This window comes from Herpailurus yagouaroundi, unplaced genomic scaffold (assembly GCF_014898765.1).
Source record: "Herpailurus yagouaroundi ecotype Mexico unplaced genomic scaffold, PumYag 182, whole genome shotgun sequence".
Taxonomy (NCBI): Eukaryota; Metazoa; Chordata; class Mammalia; order Carnivora; family Felidae; genus Herpailurus; species Herpailurus yagouaroundi.
Genome location: NW_024412413.1, coordinates 38,740,420 through 38,768,325, shown reverse-complemented (window position 1 = coordinate 38,768,325; position 27,906 = coordinate 38,740,420). Strand labels below are relative to the sequence as shown.

The window sequence follows — 27,906 nt, the reverse complement described above, 5'->3', positions numbered from 1 at the left end:
TTCTTTTTAACTGGGTTGAATTTTATCTGAGGTGAACACCTTGATAGGAACTAAAGAGGATTTTGCAGGAAGAAACTTGCTTTGCAGTGGGCTTTAGAATTGATCATAGGGACCTGTTTAAGTGATATTTTTCAGTTTTCGAAATAGATGTATTTTAAATACTAGGTGTGTTAATTTTTTTCTTTAGATCTTGAGTTGAATATAACGTTCTCAGTTGCCTAGGGAGTCTAGATTCCTAGGAAAAGTTGCACAAGCTTTTAGGTAAATGTATTTAAAAAGAAATTGAGTTGAAAAGACTTGCATGTTTTTCCCATTTCGTCAATAGTTTTGAAATATTTTTCATAACGATGGTGTTATTTTTAGAGTGTGAGGAATTACTTCCAAGAAAGTGGCAATATGTAGTTGTTCTAGATTTCTATGGATTAAGGTGAAAGTTTTACACAATGCGGTGCAAATTTGTATAATTGCCTGATAAATCATTTTACTTCTAACACCTCCTTTGTGTTTAATTATAGCAGCTTCTAGAAGCAAATTATTTTGTTATTTGTTGGAAAGTACTGGTATTTCCAGTTTTTTTAGGTGGAAGATATTATGCAGCACTTACTTGTTAATGCCTTAACATTCAGTTGGATGAACAGTCTAACTTCAAAAGATATGACATTAAAGTGACACACACACATCCAAAGACTGAATAGTTTAGTTTTGATGCTAAAAAAAATACATGTTGAATATACTTTATTTTCCAGATGGAGAAATCAATTATTCTATTGCTCTGGTTACAATATGTTGTTAAGGTAAGACATCTTTGAATGTGTTTTGTTATGAATAATTAGGTAATGGACAGGATACTGTTGCACTGAGTTTGTTTTAGAAAATGAGGGGTATGTTGAAGAGAAATAACACTAAACATTAGATTTGGTACCTAAGAAAAATTTTCTCTGCTAGATGTTGCACAAATCTGTGCAGATAGGTGGCATCTGTTTTCACTGCTTACAAATTGGGAGTAATCAATGGAGAGAGAGAGAGAGAGATCAGAATTTGGTAAAATTCATGGTATAGTGAGGCATTTTAAGGTTGTTTTTGGTAGGAATTTTGGTAAGTATACCATTCTTTTGAGAGCTGAAGTCTTCTTTACTTGTCGTCTAGGGAATATAAAAGGGCTCTGAACCTGCAGTCTAGCTATTTTATCTCAGTTGCTAACATTTTCTTTATGGTATCAATGAACTGAGCCTCTAAAATAGCTCAGCCAAACATTTTGCACTCTACTCATTTTTACTGCAAGTGTGTTACCAAGAATGTCTGTGAAATATTTTAATTTTTTAGCCATTATCATCAAGGTACACAGCTGACAAACCAGGAGGGTGTGCTGTGTTTTTCCTGTGACTTTGGGTCTCTTTGTTCTCCCTGACTCCAGGAACATGGTGTTTCCTAGTTTGAGAAAGATGGATCTTAAATGTCTTTGCCCTCATTTACTTACCTTTCTTAAGTTACTTTCAAAATTACGTTTACAAATAGGGTATCCAATGGATATTACCTAATTCGTGTGTAGAAATTGATATTGTTAAAATAGTTTTCAATTACAATTTGGCATAGTTTAGGCTTAATTTTTGTAAGTTTGCTAATAAAATAATAGTAATAACCAAGAATGTATTTTTATTTTATTTTTACAGTTACTTTTCTTTCCCATTTCAGATCGTTTGTTTCTGTTATATGCCAATGAATAATCGAACAACAGTTTTTATTGAATGGGATGAATTTCCTAAGGGAGGAAGTCCTGAATTTTATTTTTTAAAATATCAACTTGTTAATAATTTTGCTGAAAAAGTAAGGCATCTTTTTCTTGACTCTGATAAAAAGTCAGCATAGTGTAAATTTGTTGTGACTAAATGTTGCATCATAATAGGAATTTAATAGTTATTGAGATTTTTTCCCCTAGTTTTATTGAGATAATAATTGACTTGTAACATTGTGTAAGTTTAAGGTATACAACATAATGATTTGATATATGTACATATTGCAAAATGATTACTACAATAAGTTTAGCTGACATCCATTATCTCACATAATTACAAATGTTTTTCCTTGTGATGAGAACTGTTTGCAACTTTCAAGTACACAACAGTATTGTTACCTATTATCATCCTGTTGTACATTATACCCCAGAAATTTTATCTTACAATTGGAAGTTTGTATCTTTTGACTATCTTCACCCAGTATTCCTCCCACCCCTGCCTCTGGCAAACACCAATCTGATCCATTCGTATGTTTGGTTTTTTTAAAAGTCCGCATGTAAGTGAGATCAGTATTTGTTTTACTGTGTCTGAATGATTTCACTTAGTGTAATGCCCTCAAGGTCCATCCATGTTTTTGCAAATGGCAGGATTTCCTACTTTTTTACAGCTGAATAATATTCCCACGGGCGTGTGTGTGTGTGTGTGTGTGTGTGTGTGTGTGTGTGTACCAGATTTTATTTATCCATTCATCTATCAGTGGACACTTTGGTTGTTTTCTGTATCTTGGCTATTGTAAATAATGCTGTAGTGAACATGGGGGTGCAATATCTCTTTGGGATGGTAATCTTGTGTCCTTTCCGTGTATACCCAGAAGTGGAATTGCTGGGTCATTAATTTTTTGAGCACCTTCCATACTGTTTTCCACAGTAGCTGCACAAATTTGTATTCTCACCAGTAGTACACAGGGGTTCCATTTTCTTCATATGCTTATGTAGCATTTATTGTCTCTTCTTTTTTCTGATAGCCATTCTGACGGGCGCCATTCTGACATTGTGGTTTTGGTTTGCATTTTTCTAACGGCTAGTGATGTTGAGCACCATTTCATATACCTGTTGGACATTTGAATATCTTCTTTGGAAAAATGTCTGTTCAGATCTTTTGCCTATTTTAACTGGATTATTTATTTGTTTTCGTTTGTTTGCTTTTTGTCATTGAGTTGTATGAGTTCCTTATGTATTTTGGATATGAATCCACTATAGATTTGTGGTTTGCAAATATTTTCTCCCATTCCATAGGTTGTTTTTTTTTTTATTTTGTTGAACTTTTCTTTTGCTATGCAGTTATTGAGATTTTTTACTTTTATTTCATTAATGTATGAAATGTTAGCATTTTTTGAAATATCTTCAGTAAGTGGTCAAATTAACACTCAACTTTTTCATAGGAATGATTTTTTAACTATACTATATACTATATATACTATACAGAGAGTTTATATCCTATATACACTATATTATGTATATACAGAGAGTAATTATTTAAATCTTCTCATGGTTCATGGGTTTGAGCCCCACAGCGGGCTCTGTGCTGATGGTGCCAGGCCTGCTTGGGATTCTCTCTCCCTCTCTGTCCCTCCCCCACTCACTCTCTATCTCTCTCTCTCTCAAAATAGGTAAATAAAAATTTTTTTAAATAAATAAAATATAGGGGTGCCTGGGTGGCGCAGTCGGTTAAGCGTCCGACTTCAGCCAGGTCACGATCTCGCCGTCCGTGAGTTCGAGCCCCGCGTCAGGCTCTGGGCTGATGGCTCAGAGCCTGGAGCCTGTTTCCGATTCTGTGTCTCCCTCTCTCTCTGCCCCTCCCCCGTTCATGCTCTGTCTCTCTCTGTCCCAAAAATAAATAAAAACGTTGAAAAAAAATTAAAAAAAAATAAATAAAATATCATTTATGTAAAAATAAGTATTTTCTGTGTATGTTTACATTCTGTATGAAAAATTGCCTCTTATAAAAGAAATGTACAAAAGTCAGTCTTTTAATGAATGTACCTGACACAGTTAACAAATACTTCACAAGCAGATGAATCTAATTATTTACAGAATGTCAAAAGCGTTCCTGCAGACTTGCAAAAACTTTCAAAGTCAGTAATACTAGAGGAAAATGAAGACTATCACATCATTCTACAGTCTATAAAACATGGACAAATTTTAAGTGAAAAGTCATTTGAAACCCGTAAGTAATTTGTATTTTTTGTTCATCTATATTGCCTAATTATAAAAGGGAAACAATTTTATTACCAGATAATCTGAATTTTACAGTAATTAACAGGTATATGATAGTCCAAAATTGCATCATCATGTAGTGTTTTGTTTTTTAACATAATGTAAATTTCAAAATTTAAAGGAAATTGTAAACTAAAGTAAGAATAAGATTTTCATTTTTGACACTTGATGTGTACTAATATGAATAGATAGGCATAATAGAGATGTTACATGTAATCCATATTATCTACAATATTATAATGCAGATTTGTAATCTAAGTCATTCATTTTAGGTAGAGTACAAGAAACTCCCATAGAGTCTAGAAAATATTTTATAGTAGATAATATGCTTTCCTCTCATGGTGATTCTTTTGTAATATACTTCGGTATCTTGTGTTTCATTCAGTTTTATTTGAATCCAACTAATTATGGTCCTTGATTTTTTAGGGGGTTTCTCAACTAGCAATATTAAAACAAAAGCAACAAGCACGAGTGTTTCCTTTAACTGGAGTGTGCTGTCTTCCAGTGACATTTTAGTGTCAATATCTCTCAGTAATTCTACACAAATTATGGAAAATAATATTACAGCTTATGAGTGGGCTAATTTAAAACCTGCAACCTTATATGCTTTTAAGTTTGAATTTAAACAATTGCATTTGGATTTTATAAATGTATTTCAGAGACTGGATGTTCAAGTAGAAACAGGTATTATCGATATTTGGTTCATTATTAATATATATCTTGTAGATAACTTGGTAGATGTATTGTTCTTTTCAAAAGTGTTCAGCCTAATATTAGCCACTGTAAACTGCTAGCAAATGAACTAACATAGTCCCTTTTTATCTAACTATATCATTCTGACATTTGACTGATTTAGTGAACAAGCTGGATTTAGCAAGCTTAAGTTAAGAGCCAACTTTATTTTCCTTCCACCACTTTTAAAAAACTGAACCAAATAGGTTCTGTTTTCCTTAACTCTGGCAATCGTTGGTAGCTTTATAGGTGACTAAAGTATCTATAAATAGTCTCTGGTATTAACAAGTCTATTAAAATCCAACATAAAAATATCAATCTTTCATCCTATTTGAGACTTCTCCATTATTCATCCCACATCAGACCTGACCAAAATTTGGAATACTGCAAGGGAAGGGGAATGTATTTAATTTTTTATGGCTTCTCAGATCCATTTCCTTCCTCCACATGGTGGGAAAAGATTTAAGAAAAGAGGAGAGAGTCAGAGACAGCTAATCAGGGTGATACACTCTCTGTGATGGGCTAAGAGTCCTATTTTAATACCTTCTATAGGAATAAACTTGAACCACAATATATGTTTACAAGCGAAGTAGAGAAACATGTGAGTAGTAAGGAAAAGATAGTAAGGTAATTAAGCATTGCCTCTTCCCATCCTCCTTCTATAAAAACAAAAACAAAAACAAGACAACAGTTTCTTCAAAACATCCTTCACACATCTTCCTAATTTCAACATTGATAAAATACCAACAAGAGTTAAAGTATAATATATACTCTCAGCAGGTTGATATTTTCCTGTGTTTCTATGGTGTGCAATCTTAGAGAAAAAGACTTAAGTGTTTTTTGAAAGGTGAACCCATTTGAAGCCAAGTAGCAGTGGCAGAGAGAACAGTTCTTAGCCAGTATTATGTCTAGTTATTGAAAATAAAAATAAACCTGAAATAAACTTAAAAAGTCTTCATAAGAGGAAGGGAAAGGAAGGATAACCTAAAGTGACTAAAAAAAAAAAATCTGTGGTTTTTATTTTAATTAAGTTATAATTTGACAATAATTTTGCATAATTAATTCTTACAACTATTTAAAAACTATTTTAATTGGTAGTAATTCATTTACTACTTGACTAATAGCAACTTTAGCACTTTTGCTCATTTGGGAAAAATATAGGGAAAAGTGCATCATTAATACTATGAGGTTTTCATGGTTAACTACCATAGATGTTAAGAAATGTAATTATGAAATGTTATATTCCTGAATTCATCTTTCACAAAACATTTTTCTTTTGGTAGGTTCATGTTCACGAGGATGGGTAGCATTAAAAAATAGCTGTTATAAAATTAGCAAAGAGAGTATGCCGTGGGATATAGCTGAGCAACATTGTAAGTTATCCTTAAGTTCTGCACACCTTGTGGATATAAAAAATGAAGAGGAAAAAAACTTTATATTTTCACTCCTCAGGTCGAAGAATCAAATAATAATATGGACTGGTCTTAATGATTTGAAGGTAAGTATATGTAAAGAAATGCATAAAATGATAAAACTTACCCCCCCCAGTCTCTCCCTCCCGCGGGGCGGGCGGGGGGGGGCCGCCGCCTTCCTTCCTTCCTTCCTTCCTTCCCCATTCAATAAATACTGAGTACTTCTTGTAAGCCAGACCCTGTTTTCTTTTTGTTTCTCTGTGTCAATCTTTCTGTCTCTCCCTCCCTGCCTATCCTCCCCCACCTTTGCCTCTCTTTAGAGCAATTTAGGTTCATAACAAAATTGAGGGGAACGTGCAGAGATTTCCCACATACCGCCTGTCTCCACATATACATAGCCTCCCCCATCATCAGCATCCCCTACCAGAGTGGTACAGTTATTACAACTGAGGAACCTGCACTGGCACATCATAATCACCCAAAGTTCATAGTTGACATTAGGGTTCGCTCTTGGTGCTATACATCCTATGGGTTTGGATAAATGTATAATAATAGACAGTAATTATGGTATTATGCAGAATATTTTCATCACCATAAAAATCTAATGTTCTCTGCCTATTTGTCTCTTCCCACCCCCTTCAATCTCTTTTGTAGGCATCTATTTCTTTATGTAGGGTTGCTTTAATTTCGGTCTTCCCTAGACCTGTCTTAAATGTTGGTGATTTCATCCATTTCTTCAGTTATTTACCACCTAGCCCAATTGTTCTTAAATATTTACTCAGCCCACTTGTCTCTTATGAGCTCCAGACATTTATTTAATTTTCTTCTGATTATTGCTTCTGGAATTTTCCACAGACACTTTAACAATGCCCAGACCGTCATGTCATATCCTCACCAACCTGCTCCACTTCCTCTGTTTATCACCTCCATGAACAATACAGTAATGTGAACCTGCAAATATGGAAGATTTGTTCATTTTCTTTTACTTACAACATGCAGGTTTATGAAATTTAATTTTACCAGAAGAGATGTGGAAAGATCTGAAGATTTTACTCAATACTGGTGAGATAAGGAAGGTGTGACACTTTCTCAAACGTTCTTATCACTATGGAATATCTCATGAAATTTCATTTTGGTCAGCTTTGTGTGGGAAAACCCAAGACCTAGCACAGTTCTGTCTAGTCTGTATTTTCTTCTTGATGATCCATTTTTTAAAAATTTCCTGCCATTCAAAAATAAATCTGTTCTCCATGGGATAGCCTGGCATGTAGTGACCCAAGGCAAATCCTATCAGTTTGATACCAATTTTTCTGTGAAACTTGGCATAAGCTTGGGGAAAGCTATTGACAGTCTTTAATTACATTTTCATCTTCCTCTTTTTGAGCCTCCTTTATCTTTTCATGGGCAGTGGATGAAGCTCTAATAGAGATTCCTCAAACTGCAGTTCATCTCCGACATCTTACAAGCCTGCCTCCCAGCATGCCAGTCTCTTTTCAAGCAGACCAGTTAGTGTACATATAGTTGTTTCCTGCTGTTAGCATGATTGTTATAAACTGTTAAATTAGAATGTACTCTTCTTGTAGTTCTGGTTACTGGTTTCTGTTATAAGGTCCAGGTCATATGGTCATGATACCAAAGTGAAGATTCCCAAGGCACCGTCATGGTCACTGTGTATTCGAAGGAGTCTAAGACAGTCACTGCTTTTACGATACTTAAAAATAATTTAGGAGGTAAATGAAACATCAAGGTAACTATTAAGAAGAACTTCCTTTATACTAATAGCTGAGTCATACAATGTCTCCAAAGTTCTAAGTACCCTGCTATGTGCTTTTCTTGTATGACATGTGAGGAAATTGGTGCCCAGGGAGGTTAACTTGCCCACGTGGAATGCATCAGAGTCTGCTCTTAACCATTATATTCTAACCTCTGCATCAAGCTGGTCTCTTGAGGTTAACCATCAAAGTCACCTGCAGGGTTATAAGCCTGTGACAGGTAGAGAAATTAATCTCCCCATCCACTCATGCTGAATAAGTGTGAATTTGTTACTGGACGTGGAGGATAAAAACTGTGTCTTGTTCATCATTGCGTTCCCAGCTTCCAGTTAGAGGCTGGCATTTCGCAGGAATATAAAGGCTAATAGTTCTAAATTCCAATCTAGAAAGTTTATATTGGTAACTCTTATTTTGTTCTCACAACAACTTTATGAGGTAGGCACTATCATTCTCCTTTATAGGTAAGGAAAATGGAGTTCAGAAGAATCCTGGTCACATTGCTGACAAATGCCCGTGCCAGGCTTTGAATCTGTGTCAGTCTGACCAACACTGTGCCCTAACCTCTGAAGCATACTGCCTCTGAGCCTCTGACTGTTTTCAAAACTGCTGTGCTATATATTCAATAAAGCATTGAAATAAATTTTTTTATTGAAAAATAAATTTTTCAAGGAAACAGTATTCCTCCATTCTGTTAGGTGGAATTGGAACGTATTAACATCTCTTATATGTGAGAATTGAGGTCAGTGATGGTCACCAGTGACATCCCTTAGCAGAAAGGTGTCGGCAACCTCCACCGACACATGTGACTTATGTGATGACTTGAAATAAAGTAACTAACAGCTAATGAATAATGGTCTGTCCCTTCACATGCACTGCCTCTTTAATCCTTGGATAGCTTAAGATGCAAGTAATATTATGATACCCACTTTTTTTGGATGAGAAAATAAAGGTGTAATGTGAAATTCAGCAGTTTGCCTGAAGACCTATGGCTAATGAATGAATAAAAGTGAACTCTGTCTCTAGCTCAGAATAACTCACAAAGGAGAAGTATTTGAAGATATGACACTTTTCGTTCAAATTGGCTTATTAATTTGTATATCTTATTTCAGAAAGAAGGTCATCTCACATGGATAGATGGATCATCTTTTGGCCTTAAGAAAAATGAAATCTTTTCTTTTCCACTGCTACCCAAGAATGAAACAGATTGCTACATGTTACAGCAAAATGCAACTGGATCAAACTATTTCTTTACAAGATTTTTCTGTTATGTTCCACTGCCATATATTTGCAAATACGAGTGTAATTATTTTTTATTGATATTCTCATATCATGTATCTCCCTTTTATTATTTTATTTTTTTTCCTACGTTTTTATTTATTTTTGGGACAGAGAGAGACAGAGCATGAACGGGGGAGGGGCAGAGAGAGAGGGAGACACAGAATCGGAAACAGGCTCCAGGCTCTGAGCCATCAGCCCAGAGCCTGATGCGGGGCTCGAACTCACGGACGGCGAGATCGTGACCTGGCTGAAGTCGGATGCTCAACCGACTGCGCCACCCAGGCGCCCCTCTCCCTTTTATTATTTTAAAGATAGAATTATGATTTCTAGTTACAAGTAATGCTCCTCTCTATTTTTTTTCAGCACTTTCTCTGCAGGAAAACCTTTCAATCTATATAAAGGATATCGGAACAACTGAAGTTGTATTTGGTTGGCATAATTCGAATGGTTGGAATAATTTGGATAAGTGGCTAAAACTGGGATATAAAATTATTATTAAATATTATTTAGATTATACAGAAGAACAACATTTTGACAGCATATCCCCAAATGCAACAGAAAAAACAATTACCCAATTGTGTCCTGGCCATGTTTACAGATTTTTACTCTTTGCAATAAATGAATGGGAGGCAAAAACTATGTTAACTTCAATATTCGTTGTTGAAACACGTAAGTCACAAAACATCTGAAAGTATGATTTTTCAAATATTGAATATTATAATTAGCAGATATTTCCTGAAGGTCTAGTATTTTCTCATAACATTCTGGGCATACCTATATCTTTAGCCATTTTAAATTACAATGATGTATTTATATCTTTGGTTTTTCTATTCAACTATAAACCCATAAGGGCAGGAACTATATCTGTTTGTCTTATAGCACCAATTAGACTGGTGCCCAGCCCACAGTGGATAATTAATACATTTTTGTGGAACTTACATTTTGATATGTGCTAAGAGCAGGAGATAAACAGGTATGTATTCTGAATTTGGGGAGGCTTACAATGAAGAGAATTTGTAAGGTGTAAAAGTAAAAGCAAGCAAATGGTAGCAAACTGTTGCAAAATATAATGGCCTAATTCCTAGTCAGTGGGACATTTAAGAAATGCTTTCTAGAATGCAGAAGATGGGTAACAGGAAGGCACAAGGAAATACGAGACTTAGATTCAAACTTGAAGGAAGAAAAGCACATTGTGAGCAAAAGTGTGGAGATATGAGTTTGTGGGAAAAGAATAGTGTATGTAGTGTGATTGGAGATTTTCTCAGGCATCAGGGTAAATCAGTTTGTGTCATAAGTGGTACCAGATTTGGGAGGCATGGTAGTGTTAGTCTCACATGATTGGACTTGACCTCAGAAGCATTGGAAATCCAAAAAGAAAAAAAAAATTTTTAATTTAAAAAAAGGGGGGGGGGGCGGCGCCTGGGTGGCTTAGTTGGTTAAGTGTCTGACTTCGGCTCAGGTCATGGTCTTGTGGTCTGTGAGTTTGAGCCCTGTGTCAGGCTCTGTGCAGACAGCTGAGAGCCTGGAGCCTGCTTCGGATTCCATGTCTCCCTCCCTCTCTGCCTCTCCCCTGCTCATGTTCTCTCTCCCTCTCTCTCAAAAATAAATAAACATTAAATATTTTTTTAAAAAGCATTGGAAATCTGTTAAGACTATAGTTTCTAAGACTTGCTGTACCTTTTACAAAAAACTGTTAGTGCATAATCTCTCAAAGGTCATACCTCAACCCTGGAGTAGCTATGTAGAAATGAGAAAACTGAGTTTCAGAAAGGTTAAGTAAACTGACCAGAGGAACATGCTTTGTTAAACCATACAGGAACCCAGATGGTCTCATTTAAAGTCTTCAGCTATTATTTCTAAAGTAAGAATCAAGAAGAATGTGTGTACGTGTGTGCGCGCATGCACACGCACGCGCGCATGTGCGTGCATGTTGGGAAGATGGGGTGCATACGAGTTTGAAGCTGATATGCACAAGGTGCTTTTTAAAGAAAATTAATCTGGAAGGATTAATTAGGAAAACTGTTGCCTGGCACTGGGTGAAATGGTTTGGAGTGGGGAAATATTTCTGTAAGAGGATGAATGTCTGAGTTCTAGTGATGATGGGAATGAGGAACACATAGAATGAAGTCCCTGCTGTTTAGTTTGACAAGACAGAATAGTTAAAAAACACGTAAGATGTGATCATGGAATGCTAGAAATGCCATTTTGGTAGTGTTTGTAATAAAAATAATGGTTGAACCAATTGCATGTGTTAAACACTTTGCCAACTGCTCTACATTCCTTATTTAATCTTCATAATAATTTTACAAGACAGCTACTACTATAATTCCCATTTACAGTCAAGAAAATGGAGGCTCTGAGACAGTAAAGAATTTACTCAGGGAGTAGAGACTTGCATTGGAAAAGCCAGGACTCAAATCCAGTTTTCCTTTTCTCTCTAGACTAGAGTAGTAGGGAAGTAGTGAGAGGTGAGAGATTACTCTGACAAACCATATCACTAATATGATGTATTTTTTTCTGATTTTTTAAAATCTCCTAGGCCCATTATCAGCTCAAAATGTCACAGTTATTCATGTGACTCCAACAGAAATATTTTTACACTGGAATCCCCCAGATCTTGTATCTTTTCACCATTATCTTGTGACGATTTTGGATGTTGAAAACAATAAATCCGAAGAGGTGTTTGTTGAAAAACTCAACACATCAATGAGAATTGGAGATCTCAAACCTTTCCATCAGTATCTGATATATCTATTCAGTGTAGCCGAAAGAGGAACTCTAAGCTGCTCTGAGAGACCTATTTCAGCTGTGACAGGTAAGCACTGACTAATTTTGCCTTAAAAAAACATATATATATATATATATATATATATATATATATATATATATACATATATATATATATACACTTCATATTTTTAAATTCATATTTGCTGAAATTATACTGATCCTTCATTGGTATGAATACTCACAGTTAAACATTTGAGTGTTGAATCAAAATTAAGCATAGATTCTAAATACTAAGTTCATTTAGATTTATATGAACTCTTTAAGCATCTGCATTGTTCCTACCAGAGTTCCCAGAAGACATATTTATTATAATAGCCTTGTCTGGAAAAGAAATTATCATGAAACACGAAGATTAGTTCATCCAGTTCTCTTTAATAACACTATATCCGACAAATAGGTCTGCAAATGTAGTTTTACTTGATTCTTCTTTTCTCACACAGTGTGATGAATTGACCTCTAGGGGGCAGTCTCATCCCAGGACTTTTGGCCAATGTATTTCTAATAATTCACCTCCACATGGCAGTTTTGAATTCTTGTCTAGAACATGATCATTAACGTAATCTATCTTTTAATTAAGCAATATATTTACCCCCTTAAGTATAAGTCAACTTTTTTGATAAATACTATTGTATGAAACAATCCATAACTAAGTAGGTTTTGGAGAATATCCCTGTGGGTGTAATTGTTTTGTTTGTGCGTGTGTATTTAACACGCCTATATGCAAAGTTCTTTGGCTGAAATTCCCAATAAAATCACAGCAGCTAAAATGTACACTAGAGCTGAGGTAGCAGGAATGCAAAACATGCGTAGCCATAGTTAATTAGCCTTCTCATGCTCACTGGGAATACTAGGGATACTTTGAAAATAAAAACAAAAGATACTATTTAATGCTTACTAAATGCAAATACTTAAATACATGTATTCAATGTTATAAATCCTAAGCAAAAGCATTTTTCCAAGCGGATGGTAGATAGCTGATGTTTTTTCTTCGCTGAGCTCAGACAAAGCACCCTTCAATGGATAAATGCTTGGTTGAATCTTTTACACTTACAGAGATGCTTTCTTTTTCTTTTTCTTTTTTCTTTTTTTTTCATCATGTAGGTTTCAGGTGTAAAGCATTATAATTCAACATCTGTATACAGTACAAAGTAACCACCCTCAAAGTTCTAGTTACCATTCATCATGTTACAAATGACTCTCTTCACCCCTTTTGCCCACTCTCCAGCCCCAATCCCCCTCTGGTAATGTAATGATAGATCTCTTCTCTGTAAAATGCTTCCATTTTTTTAAGGGAGGACAAAAACATTTATTTTTAGTTGATTTTTGGAGGGAGAAGTGCCTGAAAGTGGGAGGGAGGGGAGAGGGAGAGAGACCTAGAGAAACTTAACTGGGCTCCACACTCAGCATGGAGCCCTATGCAGGGCTCGCCCCCATGACCCTGGGATCATGAGCTGAGCCAAAATCAAGAGTCAGATGCTCAACTGACTGAGCCACCCAGGCACTCCAAAATGCTTCCATTTTTTAAATATTCATTTATTTTTGAAAGAGAGAGATAGACAGAGTGGGAGTGGGAGAGGAGCAGAGAGACAGGGAGACACAGAATATGAAGCAGGCTTCAGGCTCTGAGCTGTCAGCACGGAGCCCCACACACGTCTCTAACCCATGAACTGTGAGATCATGACCTGAGCAGAAGTTGGAGGCTTAACCAACTGAGCCCCACAGGCACCCCAAAGTGCTTCCAAATTTAACTGACAGGGAGACTAGGAGGATTTCTCACAGATCATTAATTTCGAACCTAAATTAAAATCTCCCATGGCATGTACCTATTTAATAGAGGAACAAGAGAAAGGTACATGTGTCTGCACTTTTAATTTTGGGGTTATTTGCTGTGCATATTAACTGTAAGCTGACGTGACACAGCAGTGCAAATGTAGGTATTGGTATTCCAGTGCTCTTTTACTCTCCTAAGGTTGAGGCAATATTCTTTTTTCATTCATTATTCACTCAAATTAATTTTTAGAATCAGGAACCACAACAGGTACTAGAGATGCAAAGAGGAGTAAAACCTGACCTCTGCCTTCAAACGGCTTACATGCTAATAGAATAAGACAAATAAATTGAGAAACAGTGCTGATGCTGTATTATAGTTGCTACTACAGGGGTTATGCTGCGGGTACTATGGGAGCATAGAGATGGATCAATTAACCCAGAAGTTCTTCTGGTGGAGTCATGTGCTGTGTTGTGAGGAAGAGTAGGAGTTAGCGGGGAGGGGGGTGGGGGTCGTCAAGAGGATGCTGCAAGCAGGGCAGAGAGCAAGTGCACAGGCAGAGAGGACTAAAGGAGAGGAATCTATCTAGCCATACCTGGGAAAGCCAGATAAGGCTTTTAGAAAGGAATGGCATTAGAACATGAGCAAATTATACATTGTTTGGCAAGGCTGGAGTACAGGGGGCATGTGGAGAGAGTCTAAAAAATGTAAGCTAGGCACAGAACATGAAGAACCTTCATACGTATGAAGGAGTATATTTTATTCAGTAAAATTCAGCTTTTGGGGGGGTCATGGAGACTTTTGAGGACATGGAAAAATTAACAGACCCTCTCCCATAAAAATGCACATGGATGCAAGAAAATTCTGTCAGTAATTACAGGGGAATCACAGATTCACCAAATCTCATCATTTCCTCAATCTCTGCTTATGTAATGAAATCCAGTAGATTTCATCTCAGTCCTCCACTGAAGGAAGTATTTTAAGTTTTGTAATTATACAAGAACAAAGTTCTGAAGTTGTTTCACCCTGGATTCTAGGGGGAAGTTTTTCTAATTGGATTATTATAGCATTCTCTGATACTTACAATGTGGTGTTTTATTGTGTTGATAAAGAAATGAAGTTCAAATAAAAAATCAAATTATAGTTCCTGGGAACAAAGTAATTATGGAAATCATAGAGAATTCCTTAAATATTATTTGAACTACCGAACGGTTTAAAATTACATAATTATTCTTGGACATGATTGACCTTTGTGTTGATGAACTATTAAAATTTAGGGAAGAATATAATGCAGAACAAACAAGACTGAAAGGAGGGAATTACTATTTCTAGAGAATTGTATTAAAAATCACAAGGCTTGGGGCGCCTGGGTGGCGCAGTTGGTTAAGCGTCCGACTTCAGCCAGGTCACGATCTCGCGGTTCGTGAGTTCGAGCCCCGCATCGGGCTCTGGGCTGATGGCTCAGAGCCTGGAGCCTGTTTCCGATTCTGTGTCTCCCTCTCTCTCTCTGCCCCTCCCCTGTTCATGCTCTGTCTCTCTCTGTCCCAAAAATAAATAAACGTTGAAAAAAAAAAATCACAAGGCTTGATAAATAAATTGTGTAAGGAGGAAGCCAAAGTATTTTGTCAGTTATTATGATAGAATATCTGGTGATATTCTACAAGAATGGCAAGCACAACCTGATACTGTCCTTTCTATTTCCAAATGAGTGCCATACCTTTCAGAAATTAGAGGAGTAATATAAAATTCTAGCCATTTTTGTGATAAATACCAGTGCCAAGCTAAAAGCATCTATATGTTAATGACTCCCAAGTTTATATCTTTAGCCCCAGGCCTTTCTTCTGAACTTCAGACCTAAATATGTTTATTCAGTAATATATCTCATTTGGATCTCTGATAGACATCTTAAATTCAACATGTCCAAAATGGAATGGAATGGAATTACAGATGTTTCCATCCAAATCTGCCTATAGTCCTCTCAGGTCAATTCATGGCCATTTCTTTCATCCAGTTGTTTAGGTCAAAAACCTTGAAGGTATCACTGACTCTTCTGTTTTTCTTACAGCCTACACCCAATCTGTCAGGATAACCAGTTGTTTCTATCTTTGCAATAAATCTAGAATTCCAATACTTGCCACGGCTTCCCTTAGGCCTGTGGTCATCCTGGCCACCCTCCCTGCCAAGAGTACTGGCTTGCTCCTCTGTTTCTACCATTGACCCTCTCTATTATTAACATAATAGCCCAAGTGATTCTTTAAAATTTAGGAGAGATCATGCTTCTGTATATCACTGTAGTTGCTACCTGCTTTGTTCAAAGTGAAAGCCTATGAAGCCTTCTGTTTTTTTGTTTTTGTTTTTGCTTTTTTTTTCCTTCCTGGAAAACTCTTTTTTTATTTTTTATAAAAAATTTGTTTTAATATTTATTTATTTTTGAGAGAGAGAGACAGAATGCAGGCAGGGGAGGGGCAGAGAGTGGGGGGACACAGAATCCAAAGCAGGCTTCAGGCTCTGAGCTGTCAGCATAGAGCCCGATGCAGGGCTTGAACTCACAAACCGTGAGATCATGACCTAAGCTGAAGTTGGAGGCTTAACCAACTGAGCCACCCAGGTGCCCCTTGGAAAACTCTTCTTTCAGACATGGCATGGCTAACTTTGTTAACCTCCTTCACCTGCTGTGCTGAAAATCTCATCTTTTCTTTTTTAATTTTTTAATGTTTATTTTTGAGAGAGAGAGAGAGAGCGCGCGCGTGCGCGCGCGCACCCGCGCGCGCACAAATGGGGGTGGGGCAGAGAGAGAGGGAGACACAGAATCTGAAGCAGGCTCCAGGCTCTGAGCTGTCAGTACACAACCCAATGTGGGGCTTGAACTCACTAGCAGTGAGATCATGACCTGAGCTGAAGTTGGACACTTAACTGACTGAGCCACCCAGGCACCCCAAAATCTTATCTTTTCAAAGACACCTGCCCTGGATTCCCTATTTAATACCACAACTTCCTCCCTACAGCCACTACACTACTGTTCTCGCTAACCTTAGCTTACTTTTTCTTTTTTACCTTAGCACTGTCATATCTAATGTACTATATAATATACACTTTGGTATATGATTGTTTACTGTCTATTTTCCGCCCATTAGAATATGAACTCCATAAGACAGTGACCTTTGTTTTTTGTTGATGTACTCTACATGCTGAGATGGGTGCCTATGCGCATTTGATGAAAAAATGAATAATTTTGGCAATGGGAACGTTACTCTGATGGCACCCTTAAAATGTGAAGAATTTGCTAGATACTTTTTAGTTTCCCTTGATGTATAATGTGCTTAATCTTATTGACAAATCTTGCATACTAATAACAAGACACATTTTTCTCTAAAATTGAGTTTCAAGACAGTGATATAGGGATTTGCTAAATTTACTTTAACCATTAACTAATATTGGGTTAAGACATTTTTACAACAGCAAGAGTAATGTTAACAATAAACTAAGATAAGTGTATCTATTTATCTGTTTCTCTAAGGTATTAATCCTCCTCAGAAAGTTCATGCTAAACCTGAAGATGTGGGAGAGGACAGTATAATTCTTCACTGGGAACTCCCACAAGATGGCCATGAGGTCTACATTCAAATCAAACCCATATCAGATGCAAGAGAAGTCAGGAAGCTTTTTGTAAAAGATGCTAATAGATTCAAGATTGATAATTTAACCCCTGGAATGACATATGACATTGGAATGGCAACAATGATGAATGGGAACTTGAGTGAGCTGGTAACTATTCAACAAACTCTAAGTGAGAATCAAATATTTTTCATTCATAACAGATATTTGCTGATTTGGGAGTATTGCAAAATATTCCCCTATACATCCTTCTGGTAGCAGGTTTTACCCTTGTAAATAGATTGTAGGCGTGTTTGTCTGATGGTAGCCTCAGGACCTGGAGCAGTTTGTATTTCTTTTCTCCTGAAAATGCTTAATGCTTAAATAAAGGCAGCATTGTCTATGGCTAAGAACTTGACCCTAAAGCCACACTACCTCGGTTTATCTGGGTTGAACTATTTGAGTGACCCTGGGCAATGTACTCAACCTATTTATGCCTTAGTTTCTCTCTACATTTGTAAAGAGGAAGAAAATAATAGTCTGTATTTTATGGGTTTTCCTGAGACTAGCTGATTTAATAAAGGGAAGGACTTAGAACAGTGCCTATAGCTATAGGCTATATAAACATATAGCTATATAAATGTTTGTAATTATTATTGAATCAACAAAGGCCTGCTGTTGTAGAACATTGACATAAAATATTGACAGTATTTATAGGTTTAGGACCAAACCAATGACAGAAATCTATGTTCTTTCTCAAATACGATTAATTCACTCAATAGATAATCATTGAAAAATCTGTTAAGGAGGGAGAATGAAAAGAAATGGGAAATAAATAAATCATATTTATGGATATTTATAAATTGTGATAAACATTAGCAGGGAAAAAAAGCAGAGTGACGTGATAGAGAGTAACTGAAGAGGGGTGGATGGTTCTAGTGTAGATAGACTGTAATGGGAGCTGTATTTGAATGGAGGCCTAATGGATGAGAAGGAGCCAGAGCGTAATAAGATGGAGAAAGGGTACTTTAGGCATGAACACCTAGCATAAAGGCGCACAAAGCCCAAAAAACAGGAAAAAGCTTGGTATATCTGAGAACAAAAAGGCCTGATACATGGTGTCTAATGAAGAGGGAGAAGGGGAATAAGAAGTGATATTGGAGAAGTATGCAGGGGTTAGATCACATAGAACTTGTAGGCTATGCCTTTTTTTCTTTTAATTTATTTTTTTAATGTTTACTTTTGAGAGAGAGAGAGAATGAGGGTGAGTGGGGGCGGGGCTGGGAGAGAGAGGGAGACACAGAATTGGATCAGGCTCCAGGCTCAGCTGTCAGCACAGAGCCCACCATGGGGCTCAAACTCACCATCAGGGAGATCATGACCTGAACTGAAGTCAGATGCTTAACCCAGTGAGCCATCCAGGCACCCCTAGGCTGTGCTTTTGAGTTTGTTTTGAGGGCAATGGGAAGTCATTGAGAGTTTTATGCAGGCAAGTTGATGATATGAATCAATGTAGAATGATATGAGTCAATGTAGAATCTTCCCATTTTGTGCTCCAAAGACTAAAACTAAATTTGTATATAACTTTCATATTTAAATTTCTAAGGAAACATACCTGAAGATAATTATCATAGGAAAAAATTAAAAGAAAACACATGAAAAAGAGATATTGCTAAAAAAAATTATTTCATGCCCATCAACCCCTAAATTTTTATCAGCAGAATGGAAGTATGGAAATTAAAATGCATAGATAGGAAATAAACTGTAACCAATTATTAGCAGTATGAGGTTAGGGTGCCCCCACATCATCTAGGTGCTAAGTTTTCTCTCTAAAAATTTAGATTATTGAATACATTTTTAAATCAACTTCCAGCTCTAAAATCCTATTTTTCTTTGACTCCATGGAACTTGGCATATTTCAACCCCCCTTCCATCTCAAATATAAAAATTTTATCTCCATTTCTAGATATAATGAGCTTTTTAAAATTTTTACTCAGCTTTATATCTCCATGTCTAAGCACAGTTCTTGACTCTGTTTAATTCAAACACTTCTTTGCAAAACTGCTCTTCTACATGGATGCTGAAACATGATTAACATATATACATCCCAGGAAAAATTACAGAATTTGAGGATTTGAAGTTAGGACAGAGATCATCTTACCAATGCCTCACCTGATAGGCAATTGCTAGCATAGTGCCTCTGATCATTTTGTAATGAATCCCTGTAATTTTCCTCTATTATAAGGCCATGTCTGTTTTCCAGAGCATCACAGAGCAAACTACTCCCTAATTCCCATGAAAGGACATCAGTTGCTTGGAAATAGCCATTAGGTGTTCCTAGTGTATATAGAGTCTTCCTTTCTGGTGAATTATCTTTAGTTCCTTCAAGCATTTCACTATTTCTTAGAATTCCGTAGGCTTTTCTAGTCATTTATTAACCTTGGTAAGCACTATTAGCATCATCAGATTATTTATCATTCATCATTTTTACTTGTCTCAGATGATGAAACAAATATTAACCTATCCCAGTGTGCATACATAGAAATTCTTTCCCTGCATTGTTTGTTGATAACTATTATTTACCACATCCTATTTCTTTTTCATACACATTGAGACAGTCAAGCACAATAGGACATTTACCTTTTAATGACATTTTGTAGACATGTAGAAGAAAAACAATTTACATGTTCATTGATATCCCTTTTCCCTTTGAAACATATCTATCCATCTCTCTAAATTATCCTAAAAATAACTAGCAAAACTTAATTTCCAGTTATTATTGTGCCACACTTGAACTGTAATATATGACCTTTGGGTGAAGGTGGTGCTTATGAGTGCAGACCATCGAACTAGATTGCCTGGGTTGGAATTCCAGCTCCATGATTATCAGCTTACATCCATTAGGAAGTCACACAACCTTTAATGGCCATCAGTTCCCTCTCTCTAAAATGGGAATGATAATAATCTTATCTACATGTGAAATTAATATAATTTAAGGGTTCAGACACCAAGCAAGCACTGTGAGAGTGTTTGAGGTTATAATTTTTATTTCTCAATAGAATTGGACTAGTGACTTTGAGGACTGATGACCATTCCTAGTATTTCAACCACAGGAAAGTCATTTCAGTTATCTCTGCAGTTTCTCTTTGTTGGCAGAATTAACTGTACTCAAGTTTTCTTGAGGGAAGAAGAGCTGGTGTTTGAGTTTCCTTTTTTTCCTCTCAGTATAGAAGAATCAATTTCAAGATAGACTGGGAAACTCTGAGACCGCATTCTCCCTTGCCTATAATAAAAGCCTTTGAATTTTTGGCCTTGTGTTTATCTTTATTGAAAAAAACGCATACAGCCCTCAATGCTACCACTTCTTTTGAAAAAGCTTTTTCAGGAAAATGGGTAGGGATAAAGGTCACAGTCTTTCCTCATTATTCATAAATATTTCATTTATTTTTTTTTTATGTGAAACCTTCTCTCACTTGAGTTTCCAGAGATTCAGGATAGATATTTGAAGAGAAAGAAGAACTTTGTCCTGTTCTATACCTTTCCAGCCTTTGTGTTCATCTGTTTTAATGTGGCATATATTGATGCCATTGGTCTCATTTCCCTGAACAAGTGGAACTGATGGAAAACCCCATATTTACCCACTATAGAGAATGTCACAGACTCCATACACTTTTGGAAACTGAATTAGACAATGCCTATTTAAAGCATTGTCTCTGCTTAGAAAATACCTTCAGCACCCAGGAACATGGGAGTGCACTGTTTCCATGACTGTGCTGGCCACTCATTTCCAATCTCCAGATGTTTAATTTCTGCTCAAGGTATATTCAGAAGCTTTCAGGTCATTGTCCACACGTCCAGATGGGTATGATACTTACGGGATGTCATAGTAGCCTCTGAAAAACCATGCTTAGTGTAGAGCTTTTTAACTGAAGAGAGCTATAAAGAATTTAAAGAGGAAACCCATAAAAAACATTAGTGATGACAGAAAAAGAAAAGATAACTGGAAAAGGAAAAACATGGTTAAAGTGCTTTGAAACACAGTAGTATACCATATGGTATTTGTTATGGGTGATATGTTGAACATTTCTTCATAACTATGAAAAATGATAAAGGCAAGAAAGTTATATATTACAAATGAATGAATTGATGGAAATAATGTACAGTTTTTATATTGTAGAATGTTAATAATAGGTATGTGTTAAAATCCATTTATACAGTACTGGCTTTGGGTAAATTGGCAGAATCATATTATCAATTACAGTATCAATGATTGAGAACAAGTTCAGTTGCATCTAATCAGATGTCACAAAACTGAAAAGGAAAGACTGTTTAATTACTCTCTGAAAGAAAAAATATACTTCAGAATGTATATCTTAGAAGAAGATATCTACTGGAAAGGACAGATCTAAGGTTAAACTGGGTAGTATTTCAATAATCTACAAATAGATTTGATATTAAAATTGACCTGAGGAAGAAATAATGTGAATAGAAATCATCTAAAATTTCAAATCTGCTCTAAATGGCACAGTAGAAGATTACAGTACAAGAAAGCTCTTACGTAGAGGTCAATGAGAGTGTGAAATGTAAGCATATCTTTCCTCTAAACTCTTGCCCGGTCTGTGTTCCTAAAAATGAAATGAAATGTCTGCTCAAAATCCCTGTGCCTACAGGATAAAATCTGACCTCCACAGCATGGCATGCAAGGCCTCTCGCAGACAGCGTCCAGTGTCAGAGGTGGCCTTCCATGCCTGGTCTTCCATTCCCTGTTCCTCACACACACTCCAGGCTTGAAACACCTGAGCACCTGCCATGCGCCTGGAACTAAACCCTTTGTGTAGAAATACAATCTCTCATGGAATCATCACAAGGACCTTGCAAAGTAGATACTAGTCTTTTCTTTCCCATGTTAGGGAAAGGGAAACCAAGGCACAACTTGCCAAAGACTAACAACTAGTTGCCAAAGATTAGTGACTAGTAACTTGCCTTGCTAGTAAAAAGGTGAAAGAACTTGGCTGAATACATGATGATGATGATGCCCTTTTTTGGTTTCTATGCCTCACTCATGGCTTCCTCTTTGTCTGGAATTCCCTTCTTAATCATCTCTCTCTACCACATACTCTTTCCGGTAAACTTGTACTATCCTTTAAGATTCAGATAAAAAAACCACAGACTCTGGAAGCCTTCCCCAGTGATATCCCCTAGAATTCTTTTCTTCCCCTATTCTCAATAGCTTTTTGTTCACTTTACCAACTCAGCTCTATCCATTTGGGATTCTAGTTGGTGATTTGTGTATCTCTTTATTGAGACTGGGAACTCTTTGAAAGAAGGAACCTTGGCCTTATTTACTTTATTTAAGCACTCCTCCTAGTATATAGGTTTTCAAAAGCCTTTGCTTAATAAATAGATAAAAAGGTAAAACAAATTGGAAAATTTCAGTTTCCTATGTTTTTGAGACTATTATTGAGAATCAAAAAATTAAAGTTAATCAGTACTTCCAAAATATGTACAGTCTGTCTTAGTGTCCACCTTACTGACTGACATAGTAAACATAAGTTAGCACAGGCATTTAGTGTTTTCACATATTCTAGAACATAGCAGACAAAATAGAGAAATGTACTTGAAATTAAAAAAACAAAACAAAACACTAATTATAAATCTCTCTTTTTATCTTTTAGAGCCCAAACCAGTCCAAATTGTCATCCCATATGAAAGTCATAGTACCTCTGTAATCTTATTTGTTCAAATGCCTGATACTGGAGTGTTTGATGGCATACATATTGTAATTGAAGGAGGACCAAATGTTACCAGGCCTTTGAAACATGACAATAAAATAACTGTTGGCAATTTAACGCCAGGCACAGAATATAATTTCTTTGTTTCCATCATCAGTGGTACTAAACTAAGTAATATGTACTATGTGCCTGCAGTAAAAACATGTAAGTATTTTGGGACTTACATAAGGTTTTTTTTTTTTTTTAATTTTGACTTTGTGTCCCATTTTATATTAGTAGGCTACATTCACTTTAATGCAGTTGTTTTCAAAGATCTTTTAAAAATAATTACAAATACCTTACTACTGAACCTAATCTTTCATTGTTCTAGTATACAGATAGAGCTAACTTTATGTAAAATTGAGAAGTCATGAGTTTTTTAAATCTATCCATTAAGAAGAAAACATACTTGAATCTTAATCATAACTTTCAATGACTTATTTCAAGAGTGAGGAATGTGAATAATTTTAGGCAGATGAGAACTAGGTTATATTTTTTGAGTCTAGAGACACTTAATAGTATCTCTCAAAGCACATAATCTTAGCATGTGTTTGCTCTCTCCATACTGCCTTTGTCTGGAAAGAATTAGGGTATGTTTTCCTTCTTTGAATATTTAAAATTAGTACATATTATATTTGTTCATACCAGAACTTACATTTTGAATTTCATATCAATTTTGATTTGTTTTTTCTTTAAGTCACTCATGTATTCTACAAATAATTCATTTTGAGCATTTGGGATACATGACATTTATCTAAGATATTGACCTCGTATATATAGAAATGAATGGCACAGAGTAATAAATGCCATACAAAAATAATATGTAGTCCTGAAAATGTTATAATTCTGACTATAAACATGTCCAGGTTCTTTATGTTTTGCTCTTCCTTGTCTATAAATCTTCACATATATTATTATACCACCATGTGTCTTCTTCCTCGCGAGCTGTAAAATTTCTATTACTGTTTAAACTCACCTTTTCATAAAATACTCCCAAACTGGTACCACTAATCACGTTGTTGTAATAGAACCTTAACATATTTATAATCAGCTCAATATATATTTATACTTTGTTTTTACTTACAATTTTTATGTATTATTATATCTCTAAATCTGCCTCTTCCTTATTTAAATTATAAATCATTATGAGCAGCATTCTATTTGACAGTTCTTGTTTTTAAAAGTAATTAGTACTTGATCTTCTACATATGTCAATATTGTGATATAATTGGCAAAATATATCAGTATATAAGATAGTAGTATAAAGCTGCAATTTTTCTAGGTTTTCTGAAATAATATCTTTTTCTTTATGCTGAATGGGATCTTTAGCATGAAAACATAACAATTAAAGCTCATAAGATAAAATTCGGTTTTAGCTTCAGCTAATATTCGATACAAAGAGGATTCTTTTACCCCTTCGTCTGGACTTCATATTTTTCTCTATGTTGACTTTTTAGTTTATGATAATAGTTTCAGAAAGCTTAAATCTCTTTTTTTTTTCTTTTAAGTATTGTACGTTTGCTCCTGGGAATTTGCTGCTATTGTAGTTTTTGCTGCAAAATCAAAATTAGCTGCTTGTTATGGTGTTTACCATAACTCTGAGTATTGCAACTGATTATTATATTTGATAAACTGTTGTGTTATGTGTAAACAACTGTTTTAATTTAGGATATAAAGATAGTTGATTAATAAACTTTACTGTTCTTTTCTCACCTTGTGTTTTTTTCCTCCTTTAAAGGGATAAATTAAAAAGAAAAACCCAGTTAGAAAACATAGAAGAATTTAAATGTGTTGTGTGTTTTGGGTAGGTCTGGAAGCACCATCAAATATCCATGAGGGCAAAGTAACAGACTCTTCCATAGAAATTCTCTGGAATCGAGCTGATGGGAATTTTCAGCATTATGAAGTCACATGCATGAACTGTACTTCTGCTTTCATGGTACGTTAGAAGCGGCTCTCGGAAGCATTAAACTTGAATCTTTCATGCTGAGTCCAATATTACTGCATTCTTTTATGTTAGATAGTAGTGAAACTAAATAACCCCCATGCTTATTTGGTTGTGTTGAATTGTGGAACATTTTTTAAATGAACAGTTGCTAATTTATTCTTTTGGATTGATAGGTCCAGAAGGTAGTTCAAGAAGCAGCAACATTCTCTAACCTGGATCCTGCGACAGTGTATACTTTTTCAATTTGCACTGAAAAAGAAGGTTTTAAAGACAGTGCTCCTAACGTAAAAGAAATACAGACAGGTACAGCCTGTGTAAGCCCTTGAGGTATTATTCAGTGTTCCATTCAACATTGAATCAATGTTCAAATATTTATTTCATCCTTTAGGGAAGATTTAGTCAATAGTTTGTTATTCCCAGATTTTCTTTATGGGCAAGCAGTGTCCTCTCTTGTCTCTTTTTCGGTTTCCCCTTATATGGGTCAGAAAAACCTCTTTTGTAAATGTATTGCCAGGCAGTAGAGTAGCTAATTGTCTGGGGTCTGGCCAGATTTTCCATTTGTGATTTAATTTCTTCATTGTTCAGTCAAGCAGACAATGAAGTGACATTTCCCCAGTGTTAGCAACTTACTCCCAATGGCAGATGGTGATTTATTCCATGCTTGTCATATGAAATAAGGGATGATTGGGAAGGATGTATGCAAAATGTATACATTTTCATATCTGAATGAAGTAAAATTTTCAATTATTCTATAATAACTATGTTAATGATTCTTGACAGTGGTTTATTGATTTGTGTATTTAGGAACTGGCCATAGCTTGTATTCTTTTACTATAAAAACAAAGAATGGAATTGGGAGAGAATATTCTTGACAATTTTGTTCTTTTCTTTTACATGGAAGAATTTTAGAGACAAAACAAAATACATATTATATACTATTTCATTTAACTTTTCTCCCTAGGAAAGAAGGGAGTATTTCACATTTAGATTGCAATTAACATTTCTGCTGATTAACTTTGTCAGTATTTGGTATTTAATTGGAATGAGTCCTAAAAATCATTAAATACTTTGCAGATTGGTGGTGTTGGGAGGAAAAATAATGTTCTCTCCATCTTTCTAGGTCCTTTACTGAGGACCCCCCTTCCCCCCGCTCACCTGTGTAAGACAGATTAACAGGAGAGAAATAAACATATATATATACTTCATGCATACGTGGGAGAGACCCAGGGAATCTGAGTAACTCCCTGAAATGGCTTAAGCCACCACCTTAAATACCATCTCCAGCTAAAAACAAAAGAAAATGTTGAGGGGGTACGAGGGAGCCAGTTAGTGGAGGCTACTAGGAAAACCTAGTAAACAAGTGTAAAGTGGTTATGCAGATTTAGGTCTGCCTTCTCCATTGGCAAGAATTTCTAGAGATTTAGTCAGACTTCTCCTAGTGTAGGGAGGGAGACACCCTTACGAATGGAGATTTTCCTTGTAAATTTAAGAGTCTCTTACAAAGGATAACTTTTAACTCAGTTTTCAGAGTTTCTCGTGTGTCTGCTGTTTCTTTTAAGAATAACCAACTCAAAATCATCCTTATGCCAAAGAGGCATATTTTGGGGTGGCATATTCTGTTCCTTTTCAGTTGTGCAAGACCAAGATACAATCTTTCCCTACATTTTTGAGGCGAGGGAAATACTGATTATAGTACTACAATAATATATATTGGTTCCACTTTAAAGTTTAAAATTATTCTTGCTGTTTTTTTTTTTCTCTTTTTTTGACTTTTAACTTATCATCTATCAGGAAGAATAAAAGGAATGTTTTGGTTACCCTCAGAGTTTGCAGAAAGTGAAACAAATCTTGAGGGTGTTTCAGGGCTATTTTAGACCAGGTGCTTTGTGCGGTAGAAAATGTTATTTTATGTGTATGTTTTAATGATATAGCCCCAAGTGCAGTTGAATTTATGAACCATAGTAGAAACTCCAATGCAATAACTGTTAGCTGGCCTACAGCTAGAAGTCTTCTGGACGGATACATTATTTCAATATCCAGCGGAATCTTAATGAAAGAGGAAACCCTGCCTTCCACAAAAAGGTATGAAAATCCTGAAAAGAAATTGTGTCAAGTTACATGGACCATGAGATTAACATTTTATATATGTTTTTCAAATGCTATACTACTGGCTTAATATAAACAGAAATTAGAAAATTTGTAAGACAACTTTTTTGGCTACGATGTGATTAGAAAATGTCTGAGATACAGTGACAAATCTGTTTTGCAAATAATAATAAATTAATACAGGATATCTCATGCTTGTATGTATAATACGCACTTTTTGACTTAAGTGAATTTCTCTGTGTAAGAGGCTATGATTTCTAATTAACTATTTATGCTTATGAAGCATAGCAGATTGTTTCTGTGATAGACAATAAAAACACCACAAGACTTATATGTAAAATTCTCTTTGTAGACAGGGTGAGAAGATGGGAGTTTTCCAAATGTTTCTGAGCTAAATGTTTTAATACATGAATTTTTTTTAATGTGCAGGGCATTCACATTTAATAGCCTTTCTTCAGGGACTGACTTTTTAATTAGTGTTATAACTACCAAGGGACTGAAAAGAAGCCATCCCACTGTCCTCATGGTTAGCACTTGTAAGTTTATTTTATATTTAATTGACTTTTCATGGGCAAAAAATAATGGAAATGGTTGTGTTTAAAGCCAATATCTAATTAAAAATGAATGAAAATGGAAGTGGTTTATGGCATGCTTGAAGAGAAGAGAACACGGCACTTAACTTGGAAAATGCCTGAGTTGTATTCCTGCCTCTATCACTTATTAATT

The 27,906-nt window shown here is 35.6% G+C and overlaps 1 protein-coding gene across 1 annotated transcript; it reads left to right on the top strand.

The window, feature by feature from the left end:
• On the top strand, positions 1 to 27,842 carry LOC121040698 (tenascin-R-like). The gene is made up of 14 exons (XM_040491341.1): positions 1 to 794; positions 1,693 to 1,824; positions 3,827 to 3,959; positions 4,436 to 4,693; positions 6,025 to 6,239; positions 9,035 to 9,224; positions 9,567 to 9,872; positions 11,743 to 12,018; positions 17,279 to 17,548; positions 23,031 to 23,291; positions 24,935 to 25,065; positions 25,248 to 25,377; positions 27,006 to 27,156; positions 27,610 to 27,842. Exons 1-14 carry the CDS (start codon positions 747 to 749, stop codon positions 27,779 to 27,781), a joined length of 2,673 nt encoding a protein of 890 aa, XP_040347275.1. The 5' UTR covers positions 1 to 746; the 3' UTR covers positions 27,782 to 27,842.
• The last annotated feature ends 64 nt before the right edge of the window (positions 27,843 to 27,906 follow it).

Bases quoted from the DNA above. Each gene is read 5' to 3' on its own strand.
- LOC121040698 (XM_040491341.1), top strand. From the start codon at position 747: ATGGAGAAATCAATTATTCTATTGCTCTGGTTACAATATGTTGTTAAG. The intron at 3,960-4,435 runs GTAAGTAATTTG...TTGATTTTTTAG, and splicing joins TGAAAAGTCATTTGAAACCC to GGGGTTTCTCAACTAGCAAT. The intron at 25,378-27,005 runs GTACAGCCTGTG...TTAATGATATAG, and splicing joins CGTAAAAGAAATACAGACAG to CCCCAAGTGCAGTTGAATTT.